General features: G+C 40.2%; 1 protein-coding gene across 6 annotated transcripts in view; it reads right to left on the bottom strand.

The window, feature by feature from the left end:
- Cntn4 (contactin 4) overlaps nt 1-17969 on the bottom strand; it is a 1007992-nt gene that overhangs the window by 146924 nt on the left and 843099 nt on the right. For all 6 annotated transcript variants that reach the window (XM_042273735.2, XM_042273733.2, XM_042273730.2 and 3 more), the window contains one exon: nt 13970-14120. In XM_042273735.2, coding sequence (XP_042129669.1) covers nt 13970-14120 — 151 coding nt within the window. The remainder of the gene's footprint in view (nt 1-13969; nt 14121-17969) is intronic.

The raw sequence follows: 17969 nt of genomic DNA, 5'->3' as shown, positions 1-17969 counted from the left end.
AATCATGGATGCTGGAACATGCGAGACATGGATTTAATTCCCAGATCTAACACTGACAAGCTCTACAAGCTTCCATTAAGTGAATGCCCCTGTCAGGTCCTGGTTAGAATTAACAACAGCACTGACCTTATAGCATGTTTATGAGGATTCAGAGAAATCTCAGAAAGTATTTGGCAGAGGGCATAGTAAAGATCTTTCTTAAAAATATAATAACAAATTGGGGAGGAAGGTTGAAAATGTTCATTTTTTTTTCATTGAGATTTAAATGATGGCCACAAGACAACCAAGAAATACATGACTAGAGCCAAAGAAAAAAAGTTCCCTAAATCCCCAAGGTTCCTAATGCCTGAGATTTATTCATGAATGCAACAGCGACAGAGGGCGATCAAAGTCTCATTTCAGCTTAATGGCTGGAGGTTCCCCAGGGCTTCCTACAGCCAAGCTGACGCACAGAGCTTCTGTCACTATTATTTTATATCCATTCACATTATTTCATAATGTCAATAATCTCTTAGGAAACGCATGGTATCTTCTTATTGAGGATGATTCTATTTCTTCATCTAAACTCTGTACTTACTGAGTCTACCCCTACCTGAATTTCTCATATGTATGTGACTTGCTAATATACACTGCATGTGTGTGAATGCCAACATGCACACACACACCCCACACCCTCTCCCTGACTGCTTTTTTTTATAAGGATCACTTGCTTTGACAGCAGCTCAAACTCATATTCTGTTGGGAGCTACTATTGGCAGATCCTGCCTGCCTGGGATGGTGTCTTCTCTGAATGTTCCCTAAGCACTGCTGTTTGAGATGTTTGGACTCTATTATGTTAATTTGTGCTTTGTTGGTGGCTGTTAAATTGCTTCATGGGTGCATATATTGTTGCAGTAACATTTTATGAAGCCCTAGGAAGCAAGGCTTACGATTTCTGTCTTTTTTTTCTCCTGAGCTAGATCTTTTATACATCTATGAACATAAAATTAAAGAGAGCCACTATGTAAAACAGATGGTGTGAACTATGACCCCCTGGCCAGGGATGGGTTTTAGCTTGTCTTTGCTTTCCTGCAGTGTGGAACTGGTCAGAGATGTGGGGAACACTGCCAGATTTCTATTTTCCTTGCTGCTCTGCCATTCTTTGCCTCCTGTGCCTTCGTGTTTAAAGCTCCCATCCTTGATGTAATTTCTCCAAGGGGTTCACGTCTTTCCAAAGAAGCTTCCTTGGCAAAAGTCAGGCGCTCTTGCTCTAGAGAGCCAAGGGAAATAATTCAGGCCTCCGACCAAATTTCCTTCCCCTTCACTTTGCATTAGATGGGCCCAATGGAAGTGACAATTTAATCAAAAGTGTAAGCACAGGAAACCCAAATAAAGTCAAAATAAAAAGCAACCCAGCCAGGGGGAAGGGCACGTAGCTATGAGGATGCTTTACTGTGCTGTGTCTGTCAGAAGAGGGTTTGGGAAACTTTCTCCCGTGAAGAACCAGACATTGTCTTAGGCTTTGGGAGCTGACTTTCCACTGTAATTAGTCAACTTTGTCCTTCTGGGGTGAAAGCAGCCATGGATGGTTAAGCAATGAATGGGCACAGTTGCCTTTGATAAAGATTCATATGTAGACACTGAAGTTTGACATCAATGCTACTTGTGTGTGTCACAAAATGCCATTTTTCTTCAGATTCATTTTACAGCTTTCAGACTACACAAACATAAGCAGAGGGCTGGATCCAGCTTGTATCCTGCAGTTTCCGCCTGGGAAAGAGCATTTGTGGAAGAAACATCATGTGCAAAGGCTATTTAAAGAAACAAAAGTAGTCCAATGTGACGGAGGCGATACCAGTAAGAGTAAGTGAGGCGAGAGAGATGGCATAGACCAGTGACTGACTGTACCTGTTAATTGGTCTAGTTAACCATCCCAAGTCTACAACCCTTTAATACAGTTCCTCATGTTGTGGTGACTCCCAACCACAGAATTATTTTTGCTGCCATTTTATAACTGTAATTTTGCTTCTGTTATGAATCATGATGTAAATATCTGATATGCAGAATATCTTATATGTGACCCCCAAAGGGGTCATGACCTACAGGTTGAGAACCGGTGGTCTAGAGACTTACAAAACATGAGGTACCCTAAGACATGGGGGCCACTGACATCCAGGCTGTAATATCTAGATACACATTAGAATCATCTAGGAAATGCAAAATGCACACAGTCTTTTGCATCCATCTCAAAATTTGTGAAAAATTTGGATTTGGACACACACACGTGTTCATATAAACATAGTACATGCGTGCACCCACACATACACATATATATGTGTGCGTTTTACGTGTGTGACATATATGTATGTATATGTGGGTGTTCATGTTACACACAGGTAGAGAAGCCAGAGGAGGATAGCAGATGATATGATCTATTACTCTTTGTCTTGTTCTTTTGAGTTAGGGTCTCTCACTGAACCTATAGCTAGACTGGTGGTGGCCTGTACGTCACAGTAATCCTCTTATCTCTGCTCACAACAGGCCCGGGGTGGCAAGCATTTGTGTGGCCAAGGCCAGCTTTTAATGTGAGTGCTGGAGATCACATAAACTCAGGACATTGCATAACAAGCATCCTTAGCAGCTGAGCCACCCCGTCAGCCTGAGACTTGGGATACCTCTGTGAGTGCTGGTACAGTCAACAGGTACTAATGTTCAGGGCTATGCTTGGGAAGCGTATCTGGGGCTTTGCTGTCAAGGTGGAGAAATTCGGCCCTTGGGAAGCCCGGTGATCTCCTGGTTGGATGCACAGTGAATCACTGCAGACACTCTTGACTACAGCTGCCAAATTCAAAGGACTACGGAGAGGATGCACCATAAAGGAAGTGTGGAGACGCATACGTACTGGCATCCTCCTGAACTGACTGGTCCTCAGTGAAGTGCAAGCTCCTCAGTTTGCCACACTGTGATTTTTTTTCCCCTACCAGTTTTCAGAACTACCTCAGCCTTATCTCCAGTTAAAACATTCCATGTTCCTTTCAGATAAAACGTGCTTTTGAACACTGCTCCTTGTATGTAAACAGACCACCACCACCTTCACCAATCCCTTCCCAAACATTTGTGTGGCTGTTTTATGAGTTCCACTCCGATTGCTGTGATGGATCACCTGACAGGAACAACCTAAGGGAGGAACAGTTTATCTTGGCCTGCGTTTTCAGTCCATCGAGGCGGGGAAGACACAGAAGGATTCATGTTCTGCGGTTAACATAAGGGTGGGGCTCCACACATCTTAGTGATTCAAGAACCACAGAGCCCAGGCCAGAAAGCAGGGCCAGAGTGTCACCTCTCCAACTAACCCACTTCCACCCTTCTAAGCCCCCAATGGAGAGATTCTACAACCTCCCAGAACAGCCCCTTCAGCTGGCAGCCAAGTGTTTAAACACCTGAGCCTGTGGGAGATATACCACATTCCAACTGCCGCAGCTGGTTTCTTCATCACGTATGAAAATACTGAGTATCTACTGCATTCTAGGCATAGTGCAAGGGGTTCCCTGTGTGCTCTAATACGAAGAACATCTCTCTTTTCAGCCCTTGCAGCCTGTTAGGAGAAATGAATACCGGTTCACCATATCTGTAAACAAAGTTTCTAAGAAAAGAGGACGAGAAGTCTTTGCCCTTTAAATGACTGTAGAAATCTTTTTAGTCTCTCTTTTTATGTCATCCACAGAACCCTGATTTCAGTGACATTATGTCTATCACGTCAAATATTTGTTATACAGAGGAGAAATGAGAGACGTGACAGGCATTTATTAAAATGAATTAATCAGAGGCATGATGTGGGGAGCTTCAGTATTTAGAAAAACCTGGGTGAGGGCTGGTCCCAAGGGAATCGGCTAAGAGGTTTACCAGCTGGAAAGTTAATTAATATAAGGATTTAAAATGAGGAAAGAGGCAGGGCACTGGCTAGCAAAGAGAGTATTTATATAGGAAACACTGCAAAAGGTATTTTTTTTAAAAAAGCAAACATTGCTCTTAGATTGAGGCCCTCCCTGATTGTACAGTTTCCTGAATGAGTTCCATATATATGTTTGAGATCTAACCAGTACTCTGCAGCTTGAGTCAAACAGGGGTCAGGCCAGTCTCAGGTGGTCACTGTCTTAGTGTGGTCAGCACATTCACCCCTGACCATAATATTACACGGCGTACTACTTTTAGGTAGAAAAGGCTGTGGCTGAGAGTAAGTTCACCGAGTCTGCCAAAGGACGGCACAGTGAACAAATAAGAAACGTTTGAAAGAAATCTCTCTCTGCGCTTCATAACGGTACTCCAGAGGTGCTTAACACCATGAACATCCTACCTGTAGCTCCAAGACAGGCAAGCTGAGGTAATGGGCGAAAATTCCAGAATTAAATTTGGAGAAGCAGGACAAGGTTTATTTCCACAACTGTGCATGCAAAATTAAAGTGATATAGTGCCGCCAATAAGCAGGGCAACAGATTCCAAGAAGAACCATGGTGCTTGCTGTTGCTTTAATGTTGTTTTGCCTCCAAGGCAGGATTTCCATTATTATGGAGATGAACTGCCTCTAATTATTGCAATAACATAATTGTTCCCTAGGGCAGAATCCCTAATAACAGAACAGTATAGCTCTGCAGCAACTGTACGAGATATCCTGAGGGCAGGTTTCTCATTAGGAGCACATATATAGACATTCTGCCTCCAGACGAGAAACAGAATGCCTCAAGCAATCAGCTTTCCTTCCCACACTAGGACTCAATGGGCCTTCTGGGCAAATACCTGCCATCATGCTTTGGCATCTTCAGCCCTGGGTTTCACACCTTGCATACAACATGGAATTTCACAGCCCTGTGCTGGGATTCCCTTCCATGTTTTACATGAATTTCAACTCTTTTAAAAGCCCTTGGGAAGACAGGCAAATTGAGGCCATGATCCGATTTCACCTTGGAGGCAGATGTCAGTGTCTCTAAAAAGACACACGAACATGATTTCATTCCTGTTCGGGTTGAGTGTTTTAACAGATTGCTAGCCTTGATCGGGTTATACTGTGCAGGGCAGGCAAATCTAAATATGTGTTTCATTCCAAGAAGATAGAGTGAAAACTCTGAATGTGTAGTGTGGTTTTAATTGTCTTTAAAACTGGCCCACAGCGACACAAACATGTTCTGCCCAAGGTGATGTTAGGCTGCAAAATCAGAAATATTTTTAAGTAATTTTGTCAGACCTCTTCTCATTAGAAGCCACTTGCTCTTTCTTACATCTTCCTATTGCCTTGGCTTGTGTCTGTTATGTTCTCCTAGTTATGATTTCATCTCTTTCAGTCTCCTCCTTGCCCTCCTAGCCAGCGTGGCTTCTCTCTCTTCTGTGGAAACAGTGGTTCCTAAGGATTCCATCCTTTGACCCACAGGATGCTCTGACCTGAACACCATTGCAGATGAATTTCTCTCCAGGGCTTCTTATCTACTAGGAATGGTTAGTTCTATGTTCCCACCCTTCAGCTTAGACTGGTGTTTCCAACTTCCTACTAAGAAATGGCTATGAAGCAGCCACTGAGTACTGGGTAAGGTCTAGGTGAAAGTGTGACAGATTGGAATAAACTATATAAAAAGGACTCAATGCAGACACAATTGCCTATCAAAATAAAATAGGATGGAAGAAGAGGAGGTCAGGCAGATACAAGGAGGGCTCACCTGTGCTAACTTGGAAGACAGAGGAAAGGGGCCACAAATTATGGATTAGAGGAGTCCTGCAGAAGCCAAAATTAGATTCTCCCCTAAAATCTCAAAAGGAATATAATCTGGTTGGAGCCTTTAGTTTACTCTAGTAAGGCCCATTTCAGAATTTTGATACTTTTAATAGTCATGTACTAAATTTGTATTGCTTAAACCAAACATATATCCCCAATACACACACACACACACACACACACACACACACACACACACACACACTCACACTCACACAACACAGACACACAAACACAGGCACAGATACACAAATATTAACCACTCTTTGTTTCTCTCTTTCAAACTTCTTTTTAAAAATATTTATCTATTTTAATTTTTTTTATCTGAATGTTTTGCCTACATGTATGTATGTATACCATGTGTGAACCTAGTGCCCATAAGGGCCAGAAGAGAGCATCTGATCCCCTGTAACATGAGTTATAGATGGTTATAAGCTACCATGTGTCAACTGATTCTGGGTTCTCTGCCCAAGAAACAAGTGCTTCTAACCTCTGAGTCATCTCTCCAGGTCCCAAACATCTTTTTAAAAATATTCACTGTTGTAGCAAATGACATTATCTCTCACCAGCTGTTTAAGTGGGGATACTTGGGGTCATGTTTTGATTTTCCTCTTGCTCTCTCATTCCTTCTGCTTAGTATGTTGTTACGGGCCTTAATTCTAGCCCATGTATCAGTCTCCCCTCTTTATTCACAACACACTGATACCACCCGGCCATTCACAGTTTCCATCCTAGACTGCTGCCTACACTTGCCCTCCCTAAACTCCCAATCTTGTTTCATTCTTCTTGCTGCTGGCTGCACACGAAACAATCTTTCCATAGCATGCACACAGCTGTGTACAGCTCTACATAAAATCCTTCACTTCCATCCAGGGTCTTCAGGGCCAATTGTAAGCCCCCAGATATAAAACATGAAGTCTTTACAATCTATTGCTGTCCTACATTTTTCAATATTTCTTCTCAGTATATCACCTTTATAATATATCCCTCAGCATTACAGAAAACTCATGTAATCTTGATCCTGGACCCTGGTAGGATCCAGGAGCACCTTGACTACTGGGTTTCTGTATTTTTCCCTTCTGTTTTCAGTGCCAAGCAGTAGGCCTAAAGAGTAGCACATGCCCAAGGAGTGCCTTCTTCACTGAATGAGAATGGAGTTGGGCAGGTTTAGGCAGAATGGCCATGCTGCTGTCCAGAACCAGACCTGTGATATTCAGGCTATAGTTTTAACAAACTTTTCTAAACTATTCAATGGCCTATCTGTATAGTTATTATCTTTTAGCTTGACAAAATGCATTATCTTCACGTCTATGAGAAGTAGAGGTGGAAGTGGAAGGCTCAAATGTGATCAAGAGTAAGAAGTCCTTACACAGTATTAACTAGGGTAATATTTCATTAATTTTTTTTTGTCTTCAGTAGGAAGTGAACCATTTCCTCTAAGTGAATTTTTCAGGCATCTATACTTTCCCTTTAAACTCTAGGATAAATTTTTAAAGTAACTATTTGCATGAAGCAATTTTCTCAGATGAATTATGTATTCTCCTGTTTTACTAATCTAAGTTAACTAAAGAAAAAAAAATTTTTTTTTTTGGAAAGGCTGCCAGACAACAATAATGACCATCCTTCTCTGTGTTGATGAATAAAGCATTCCTCATGAATGGTACCTTTAGTTCAGGGTGATGTGCTTTCAAGAAGATATTCAAAGAAATGACCGTTACGGTGCGGGTGCGGGGTAGGGGTTTGGCAAAAAACCATATCATATGAAGAACGTCAGAAAGAAATGGGACATCTGAGCTGGAAGAAGATTTGAAAAGGCAATGAGACCAGATTTCTGGTCAGTACATAAAGAGACAGGGGGGAACAGTAAAGAGGGAGTGGATTTGTTAATATAGCTTTATAAAGTACAATCAAAACTGGCCGGGTGGTGGTGGCACACGCCTTCAATCTCAGCACTCGGGAGGCAGAGGCAGGCAGATCTCTGTGAGTTCCAGGACAGCCCGGTCTACAAAGCAAGTTCCAGGAAAGGTACAAAGCTACACAGAGAAACCCTATCTCGAAAAACAACAACAACTTAACAAAACAAAACAAAAACATCAAAAATGAGTGGATGCTGCAGGGATTATAATTTTTCATCTAGTTACATCTCCATCATTAGAAGTACCTGGGAAATGATAAAGGACTAAATCTTGCATGGAACCTTTTCCTGGATGAGAGATGGAATCTGTGGGGATTGTAGTGGGAGGGATTTAGCAACATTGCCGCCCACTCTGAATTCTCAATTCTTGAAACAGCAGCTAGATTTATTTGTTGAACTCTGTGCACCACTCTCAGTTTAAGTCAGTGGTTCTCAACCCCTTTGACAAACCTGTATCTCCAAAAATGCTTATTTACATTATGACTCATAGTAGTAGCGTAGCTACTGTTATGAAGTGGAAATGAAAATAATTTCATGGTTGGGGGTCACCACAACATGAGGAACTGTATTAAAGGGTCGAATCATTAAGAAGGTTGAGAACCACTGGCCTATGTGGCTGGAGGGGACATTTTTCCATATGTCTTCAAAGATAATCACCCGACCCACATTCAGGAAATCAGCAGGAAAGGGAATCCATAATCATTGAGAGCAACTTGCCTAGAGAGGAACCTGGGCCATGCCTGGCTCAGCTGATGCCTGGATAACCTGTTCTGGAACCTCTGTGATCAAATGTGGGGCTGCTGCTGGCCCTCACACTAGCAGCAGAAAGCAGTCTGTTGGAGAATGGAAGCAAGGTAGGCAAAGGTGCTGATGAGACACAAGAATACAAGGCAGAGTTCTGACGGCATCTTGTTAGCCGTGCTTAGAGTCACAGTCTGTACCTGATGTTCTCAAGTAAGTGTCCAGAAAATCCACTCTCATAACCCAGTTTGAGATGAGTTTATCTGAATTGTAACCATAAGGGTACATCCCAATGGCGACCATTGTACTTAGAATTCTAGGATTTTCAGTTATTAATGATTCTGTTAGTTCTGCACATTGATGTTTTTGTTACAGCATAAAAACCAATCTTATTTGCCCCAAGGGCCTTCTGTTTAAAAACTAGAAGTAAACAAAATAATCAACTTTATTCAGTTAGTAAGTTTAATTGCTCAATTCATCCAAATGGTTGAAGCAGCTTCCATGGTGACTAGTGATTCCTCCTGAGGCCTGAAATAGTGGGGCTGTTCTAAACATCTAATATTGCTAACACCAATAGCTTGGTAATAATACACGAAAATAAGACACATTCCATTTACATATGGACGAGGGGCATAACCTACAGCAAAGTTAAACAATTTTTACTTCTTCATCTTTAATTTAGATGTTTAGGTTAATATAAATAAAAGCAATGTTAATATGTTTTAAATTTGTAAAGAAACAGAAATGTGTGGCCAGTGCAAAGAATAATTTTAGAATTATATTTTTAAAACAATTAACATGTGATGTTAAACCATTATTTCTAAGGTTACATTCACTGAACTAACATGGCCACTACCATCATACTTAATAAAATAAAAGGGCTAATGTTTTCCTCACGTTCCCCTTATGCTTTTATGGCAAACTCATTTACACAGTTAAGTGGTTGAAATTGGAATTAAGTAGCAATTGATGGCTATGGTTTGAGCAAGTCTTTCAAAAACATAGAATTTAGAGAAAACATTAATAAAAAAGAATGTTAGATAATGAAGTTTTGTCTCAATGTAGTTACACCATGCTTTGTAATTAAGGGATTAATAATTTGTATTCAAAGGTTAAAGACTCACTATTTGATTCTGAAGAGTCTAGTCTCAACAGAGAATTAAGGCTAATAAGGCAGTATGTTACAAATTATTGCTCAATACTAATTACCCTTTGTATCGGCCCACTATGTCAATCTTCTCCTAAAATATGGATTATAATTTTTCATTCATAAATAACATGTATGATTGATTTTGTTCATTTGTCCACTTAATTATGTTTCATCTCTATCAGGAAAAATAGCATTTATTTTCTCAATGAAGAAACAATAGTAAGGTCTGTTTGATTTCTCACTCTTCCAATAGGATAAAGTGTTCAACAGTGCACATGTCTTACTTGGAGTTCAAAGCCAATGGCTCATGTAATCAGCTTGCTCTATAGATTCATGGTACTCCTTGTGGTTGTATCAACATTTGAGACAGAAGTGGTTTCTTGTTCCTAAGAATCTGAATTTCCAACAAAATCTGGATGCTTATTTTCTCCTGAAAGATGGAATGGTCTGACACCCAACCTGCATTTCCAGGTGGCTGTGGGGCAGTTGTATCCTGACTTTCCCCTTGACACTCCACTTGGCTACTTTTGAGCACATCTATATGACCAAATCCAGTCTACCTAGTAATAGTGAAAAGAGAGAGGCAGAGCCTTGAGAACATAGCACCCATATGGAGATGAAGTGCTAATATTGGTGCTTTAGGATCAGCCTGGTGACACTGGAGGTGGAGGTAATAAATAACACAAACTAAGTAACAGCGGGGAGTATTTCAGCTTAAATATCCTTTTTCTGTCGAAAGAATGTGGAAGCATGCTTGGTGTCTTTTAATGAAACCAACAGAACTTGCATAAGGATAAGTTCATAGTAAGGAAAGTGGTGGAAATAAAAAAATCAAATTCATTTGTCCTATGGAAACTGGCATAAAAGGGAAAATTAAATCAGTTATGTGGAAATGGTTAAGCTTTAGTAATACTAAGCTATCATTAATACAGTTCAAAATATTAGGATACAATGTATAAATAGGTGTGCACATTGTCTCTTCAAGGTGCATAGCAAGATCATACTTTCCTTCAGGGTGGCATTTGGCTTGCTTTGGCCAACATAGCGTTAATGAACACAAAGTTGCTTCATTTCCAGCCTGAAACATTAAGAGGCCGTGTGTCTGACCCTTTCTATTCTGCAGTGGCAACATTGCAAAGAGAGCTGGTGTACCGAGGTGGTCCACGTAGGAGAGCAGATCCACCAGCAGACCCTTGCTGGTGTGCAGTGTGAATGTAAAATTGCTTTTGCTGCTTTGGATCACCATTGCTTCTTATACTAGCATAGTTTATTCTCTGGATTGGGCCTTAATAATTTCTCAAACTTCATTCATTCATGATTTTGGATGTATCTTTAAATCCGTATCATTTTTATAAAGCACTTTATTTATGTAGATTTCATTCTGTGGTGTGTGTGTGTGTGTGTGTGTGTGTGTGTGTGTGTGTGTGTGTGTGTGTATGTGTGTGTATGCTACCTGTGTGGTGTGTTACAACCACCAGACATGAATGCTAGGAGGAGTGGAATTATGGCCCACTGCAAGAGCCTTCCCTAGCCTCCATATAAAATTCTCTTAATGTTATGTCTTTAAATCTTCTCAAAATTTAAACCTTAACAATGCAGCCTTATCTATGAAAAGAGAAACCTGGATACCAATCCATCTACAAAACCCTCCTCCTGCAACTTGTCCTGCTTGCAAGATGAGCTGGTGCAATGGTGGTGCAGAACTTGTGGAAGTGGCCAACCAATGCTTAGTTTAAGTTTAGATCAATACCACAAGAGAAAGCCCATTCCCCACACTTCCTGGATGGCCAGGAACCAGACACTGGCTATCCTAGAGACCTAGGGTACAACCAAACACTCCTGGAAAAAAATGAACAAAATGATTCCCAATGATATTCTGTTATATTCATGCTGCCTTGTTCTGTCGTCATCAGAGAGGCTTCCTCTAGTAGCTGATGATGGTGGGTGCAGAGACCCACAGCCAAACATTAGCAGAGAGAGAATCTAATTCTATCTGGTCCTCCCCCCATCAGAGATCTGAGAACCTGGTAGAAGAGGGAGAGGATAAACTATAGGAGCCAGAGGGGATGGAGGATACCAGGAGAACATGGCCTACCTACCCAACTAAGCAGGGTTTATATGGGCTAACAGAGACTGAAATGGCAAACATGGGCCTGCATGGGTCTGTGTCAGGTCCTTTGGCATATGTTATGGCTGTCAGCTTGGACTTTTGTGAGCATCCTAAACAGTGGGAAGAGGTTATCTCTGACTCTTTTGCCTGCTCTTGAGACTCTTTTCCTCTTATTGGGTTGCCTTGTCCAGCCTTGATATGAGGGCTTTCACCTTGTCTGATTGTATCTTGTTTAGTCCTGTTTGGCTGTCATTTATTGGAGACCTGTTCTTTGTGTAGAGGAAACAGAGGGGGAGTGGATCTGGAGGAGAGTGGAGGTGGGAGGGATAGGAGGAGTGGAGGGAGGGAAAACTGTGCCTGAGTTGTATTCTATGGAAGAAAAAAAATCAATTTTCAATAAAAAATGCAGCCTTGTTCTAAGCAATGTATTTGGTACATATTAATTGTATTTCAATTATATTTAAAGAAATATGTAGTCATTAAATGTGGTCTCACACACTACATATTAAGAAACACTAAGGAACAATGGAATGTTCCTCATGTTTCAGTAATTCTGCTTTCTAGTACTGGTGTATTGCTAAATAGACATGATATACCTATCAAAGCATTTTCTAAATATTTATTTTAATGCCCATGGACTAGGGGGTACCATAAAGTTTGGAAAGAGAAGCTTCTTTTTGCCAAAGGTGATGGTTTCTGTCAGGGTTCATACTGATGCAAGTGCTGAGAACAAGTTACCATTGAATGCTCATATCTCAATGGGTAATCTGTACCGTCTCTTCTAAAGCTCAGGAAGCGTAAAGGAAGAGGGGCCAGAAAAACCGAGAGTGTGGACTGTTGTAGGACGCTGCCTTCTTGGTAAGATAAGGCTGGCTGTTGCCCTCTTGAACTGAAGCAGTTGTCTTGTTTGCACAAAACCCGCACCATACTTAGATCTGCTGACATTATTTTATGGAAAGGAGTGAGAGTTGGGAGGTCCTCCTCCTTTGGGACGTATAGACTGGTAGTGGTTGGTGGAGGAAGAAGAGACAATTTCTTTAGTGGTGTAGTCTCTGGTAGTTGCCTGGGTTCCTATAAGCAACCCTAAGTGAACTCACTGAGTCACCAAAAAAGCAAAAATCAGGACATGAAACTAAAAGGGAGATTATGTGGGGGAGAGAAAGGGAGCCTGTCACAGTGGGAAAGGACAAGAGAGGGTGAAGAGAGTGAATATGATTAAAATAAATCATACATATGCCCCAAATGTCATAATAAAATCCGTTATACATAATTAATATATGCTAATAAAAATAATTTGCTTTCAATTTCCAGATTTACCTTAAAACTTGAATGCCATTCCAGTACTCAGTGGACTATGCTGCCTCCTTAATATGTCAGGAATCAGAAACGGATGTCTATTATGAAGCTAATATGTGTGTGGATACATATCACTTAGAAACCGTATCAAGTGTGTTTATAAAAATTATTAAGAAGGACAACATCATCAGCGTAGTGATCTAATTTGTATATGCAAATCTGAAGGTGTGCAGGTGTAAAAGGGTAGACACACACATTTTTAAACACTTCCTTATTGGATCTATGAATACTTGCCCTTTAACATCAATTAAAATCATTATGTATACAGCTGGTAAATCCTGTCTTATGGGTGACAAACACAGGCTCATGCATAATTACCCTTTTCCAACAGATCGAATACATTACAGAAAATGGTAGAGGATATTTTACAGGGGTGACAGCCAAGACAAGGTCTTAGAGATATGTGCCACTTGGTACCATCTGATGTCAAACTCCAAGTAACCCATATAAATTTACATCCTTTAAACAATATGCTTTCTAAATGTAATTCATGTGTAATAGGAAGCAGAGGCAAGGGATTCAGATATTAGTACAGATCTGGTCCCTTAAAGAGATACCATAAATAATGAATCAAGCAGAATTGTTGGATATCAGCCACCTATATAACACCAGGACGCATAACCGATATTGCCAAATATATGAAGAGCCATCATGGTGTGGAACTAGACTGATTTGACTAGGCCAAGGGATTACATCAATTAAATACACCCAGAAAAAAATTAGGCCAAAAGTATATTTTCAGCTGCCCACGTGCTGGCAGTTCTCTGAGTCCTCACGCAGTTAATGTCATCTTTCTCTGCTTGCAAGGCTTTCTTGAGCCCCAATATTAAGAAGGAGCATGGAGGTCAATGTTACCACCTGACTTATACAGTTTCCTGTTTTGACTATTTCCCAATTGTGGCAGACAGACAATTTACTATAGGTTAATCAAATATTAAGACTATTTCAACACAGTACCTTTCATTTTCTCTTAATATTTCTCTTCCCTTTCTCCAGGTGTAGACAGGTCTTGGAGATGCTTTTGGCTTACACTCAATGCCGACTTCACCTCCCACTTTGACAAGTGTCACTCTTTTCAAGAGGGTTCTTGAAAAATCTGGACTTTCAGCTGGAAACCATAGAAAACAATAATGCATTATTATGGAAAGGAGAAATATCTTAGCCTTTCTTTTTCTGTGACATACACTCACTATAGATCATCAGAGACAGGAAGCTAAAGTTCTTTTTTTTTTTTTCTGATGGAAAGCAGGCAGCACTGTATGTTTGGATGGGTTATTAAAATTTAATCCATGATTTATATAAGATAAAATGCAACTGCTATATGGATGTAACTTGATGGATTTTGTAGCCTCCTCCATGAAGATCAAGATACCAAACATTCTTCCCCCCCTGCGGAGGATTCTCTTAAAAAATTTATTCCACTTTCAAATGGATAAAAATTTAAAAATTTAAGAGAAGCAATAGGAAAAGAAACAAAACACAAAAACACATTTGGCAAGTTTCCTGATTATGTATGCTAAAGCGGCCCTGTCTCTGACAGTTACTGCTTCTGCTCTGTAGCATAGCATCCTCCCTCCAGCTTCCTCTCCCTCCCCCCACCCCCCACCCCCATGTTTGTTTCTGTCCTCCCTCTTCTTCTCCCCCTCCCCCACTCTGTATCCATTAGAGAATTCTTATATTGTTGCCTTTTGTTAGTTTCTCCTTAAAATCAAGCTCTTTCAGCTTTCTGTCACCAGTACCCAACACAATGCTCATCCTATTTAGAAGAAATCACCTGCATTTGCTGCAGAAATTTAGAAAACTCACTCCGATTGCTCTTAACAATCCACTCACATTGATACGTTATGCTGTTCTGACACATTAATAATATCAAAGAATTACTGCTTCTCTGAAACAAAACACATCATCTTTAGCCTCATCCAAATGCACAGATAAATAAATAAATAAGTAAATAAAGCCCTTCTGAGAGATTTCTGTTTTCCTCTGAGTTTACTTAGTTACTGTAGGAGGAGGAATTCTTGAATGGCCAGATGGATTCATTTTCTTGCGTAATTTATACCTTATTTAAAAATCTCTGACTCCTTGCAATTTAACTTCACAGAATTGAAGCTTTCAGATCATGTTGAAGACAACATGTAAATCCAGACTATAACTATAAGTGACTTAAATGAGGCCTTAGAGTATGCATACTCCCACTTATTTTTAAAACAATTTACTTTTTATATGTATACATGTTTTGCCCGCCTGTATGTCTATGCACTACATATATGCAGTATCCACAAAGGCCGGAAGAGGGCATCAGATCCCCTGGAACTGGAGTTACAGATGGTTATATGAGCTCCCATGGGGGTGCTGGGAACCAAACCTGAGTCCTAAGAGCAGCAAATGTTCTTAACTGCTAAGCCATCTCTCCAACCCTTATAGGCCCATTTCTTAGACATACTCAAACCATAGCTAGCGACTTTTTTTTCCCGAGACAGAGTTTCTCTGTGTAGCTTTGCGCCTTTCCTGGATCTCACTCTGTAGACCAGGCTGGCCTCAAACTCACAAAGATCCACCTGCCTCTGCCTCCCTAGTGCTGGGATTAAAGGTGTGCGCCACCACCACCCAGCGGCAACTTTTTTTTAACAAAGGACTGAATTGAACCGGGGGTTCCATGCACACTAGGCAGCATTCTACCCCAATGCGGCATCCACAGAAATCTTGTAATTTTTTAAACTTTTTAGATAAGGTCTTATGAAGTTTACCAGACTGGCTTTGCACTGACTCTAAACCAGGCATACCTCGAACTTGTGACCCTTCTGCCTCAGTCTCCCCCAAAAGTGGGGAGGATAGGTCTACACCACAAGGCCTAGTTATAACTAATGATTTTAAAAATTCAAATCAAGCTTTAGTGAATACAAACTGACTCTTATTAAGGGCTTCTGTGGTAGAAATGCTTTTCACAACTGCTAGGTACAACTAAGATTGAGGTTACTATGTAATGGGGTGCTGCAATGTGTACATGGGAGCTGGCACCACATGTGAAGCTGAAATTAAATGAATCAGTAGGCTCTTGACATCTCAGTGTGCATACTTTGGATTCGTAATAATCCACAATTCAAAAAAATAACTTGGTAGTGACAAATGCAATTGACAAACAGACTACAAGTTTAACTATAATAAAAACATTGCATCTATAATATTGTACTGAGAATAGCATATTACAAGTATGGTCTACAAAGTCATGTCATAAAAGTAATAAGGCTAATGGAACAGATAGGGCAGACCCACTAACCACTTAGGTAATAAGATACTAACAAAGATATTAGTATATATAGCATGATCACAAAGGTATGCTATACTCAATATATCAAAGATATATAAATCAAAATATATAAAGAAAATTAAAAATTCCTCCCTAATTCTTTCTCTCTGTGTGTATATTGTGTAAAAGTAACTAGATGGAAGAAAGCGATTACACTGCTAAGCTATAGAGTTAAGTTCAAACTACAGAGAGATTGAGCACTAGACACTAGTGAAGTATGTGGCCAAAACTGCATCAGAGGACTGCAGGTGAATGACATTGCTTGGTATCATCTTCATCCATTGGCTAGCTGTATTGACCTGCATTAGTTGGCTGTTGGTCTAGTCTCATCAGTCGTGAATTCATGAACATGTAAAGCAGTGTTTCTTAGCCTTCCTAATGCTGTGAAACTTTAATACAGTTCTTCATGTTATGGTGACCCCCAACCATAAAATTATTTTGTTGCTACTTTATAACTGTAATTTTGCTAGTGTTATGAATCACAATGTAAATATCTGACATGCAGGATATCTGACATGTGACCCTGTGAAAGGGTCATTTGACCCCTAAAGGGGTCACAACCCATAGGTTGAGAATCACTGATATAAAGCATTTATGCTATATTGATATCTCCTCCAATTTAGCAGGCCCACATAAGCGAAGTTATGTCACAGCAAAGTGTTCTGGCAGAATAGACTCCTTCTCAAATTAGGTAAACATCCAAAGTGACAGAAAAACAAAAATAAAGTCAAGTCTTCTAGAAGATCTTTTAAAGGGAAAATTTGAAAGAATGTTATAAACCTTTCTCATAAAAAAATCCCTTCTTACAACTCTATCTTTCTACACACATGCATTTATCACTCTAGGCAGATATTTTCATCTGTTCAGGAGGAATTCTGCCTCTGCATTCAAAATGAGTTTATATAAATCAAACTGTGCACCACACATGGGTGTATTTGTCAAAAAACTATATATCGCTTTTACAGAATTTGAAATTGCATGGTATCAGACACATAGAAAACAGAAAATACGCCTAGTTTAAGAGGCATTCGTAATATTTCAGTTACGGACATATTACCTTTCTGGATAGCTTAGAGATAAGACTGACTTGAACATCTTTCACTCATAACAATGAAATTATACATCAAATATTTTCCTGTTGTTTATTCCACTTGCTTCTGGTGTTATCTAGCCCTGCAAATGTATCTGTTGTCACCATAAGCTCTAGAGATTTCTGGGGCATAACTATCAGAGCTCTATCACATTTTGAATACCTGATAGGTTTCTTAACGTTCTACTATTTGGTGGCCACCTTGTGCACTTGAGATGCAGTTTAGCTATGGAGGGTTTTTCCTAATGGTAACCTATATTTACTCGGATTCACCCAAATATTGGCCTAGCACAGGCTTGGAAGAAAAGGAAATGGGTCCTTCTGCTCCATTTGGCACTCACAGAGAAGGTGGTTCTACTAGATGATATGGTGATATTTTATTTGGGCTGAAATGGGATTTTATTTGTATGTTAATAAATAAAGTTGTCTGGGGATCAGAGCTAAAAGCAAGCCATTTAGCAGAAGTCTGGCGGTGGTGGCACACGCCCTTAATCTGATCACATGGCAGGCCGAGTCTCTGTGTGGTCAAGGACACAGCCAAACAACCCGAACCTTTAATC

This window comes from Peromyscus maniculatus, chromosome 3 (genome assembly GCF_049852395.1).
Source record: "Peromyscus maniculatus bairdii isolate BWxNUB_F1_BW_parent chromosome 3, HU_Pman_BW_mat_3.1, whole genome shotgun sequence".
NCBI classification, from domain to species: Eukaryota; Metazoa; Chordata; class Mammalia; order Rodentia; family Cricetidae; genus Peromyscus; species Peromyscus maniculatus.
This window is presented reverse-complemented; position numbering and strand designations above follow the sequence as displayed.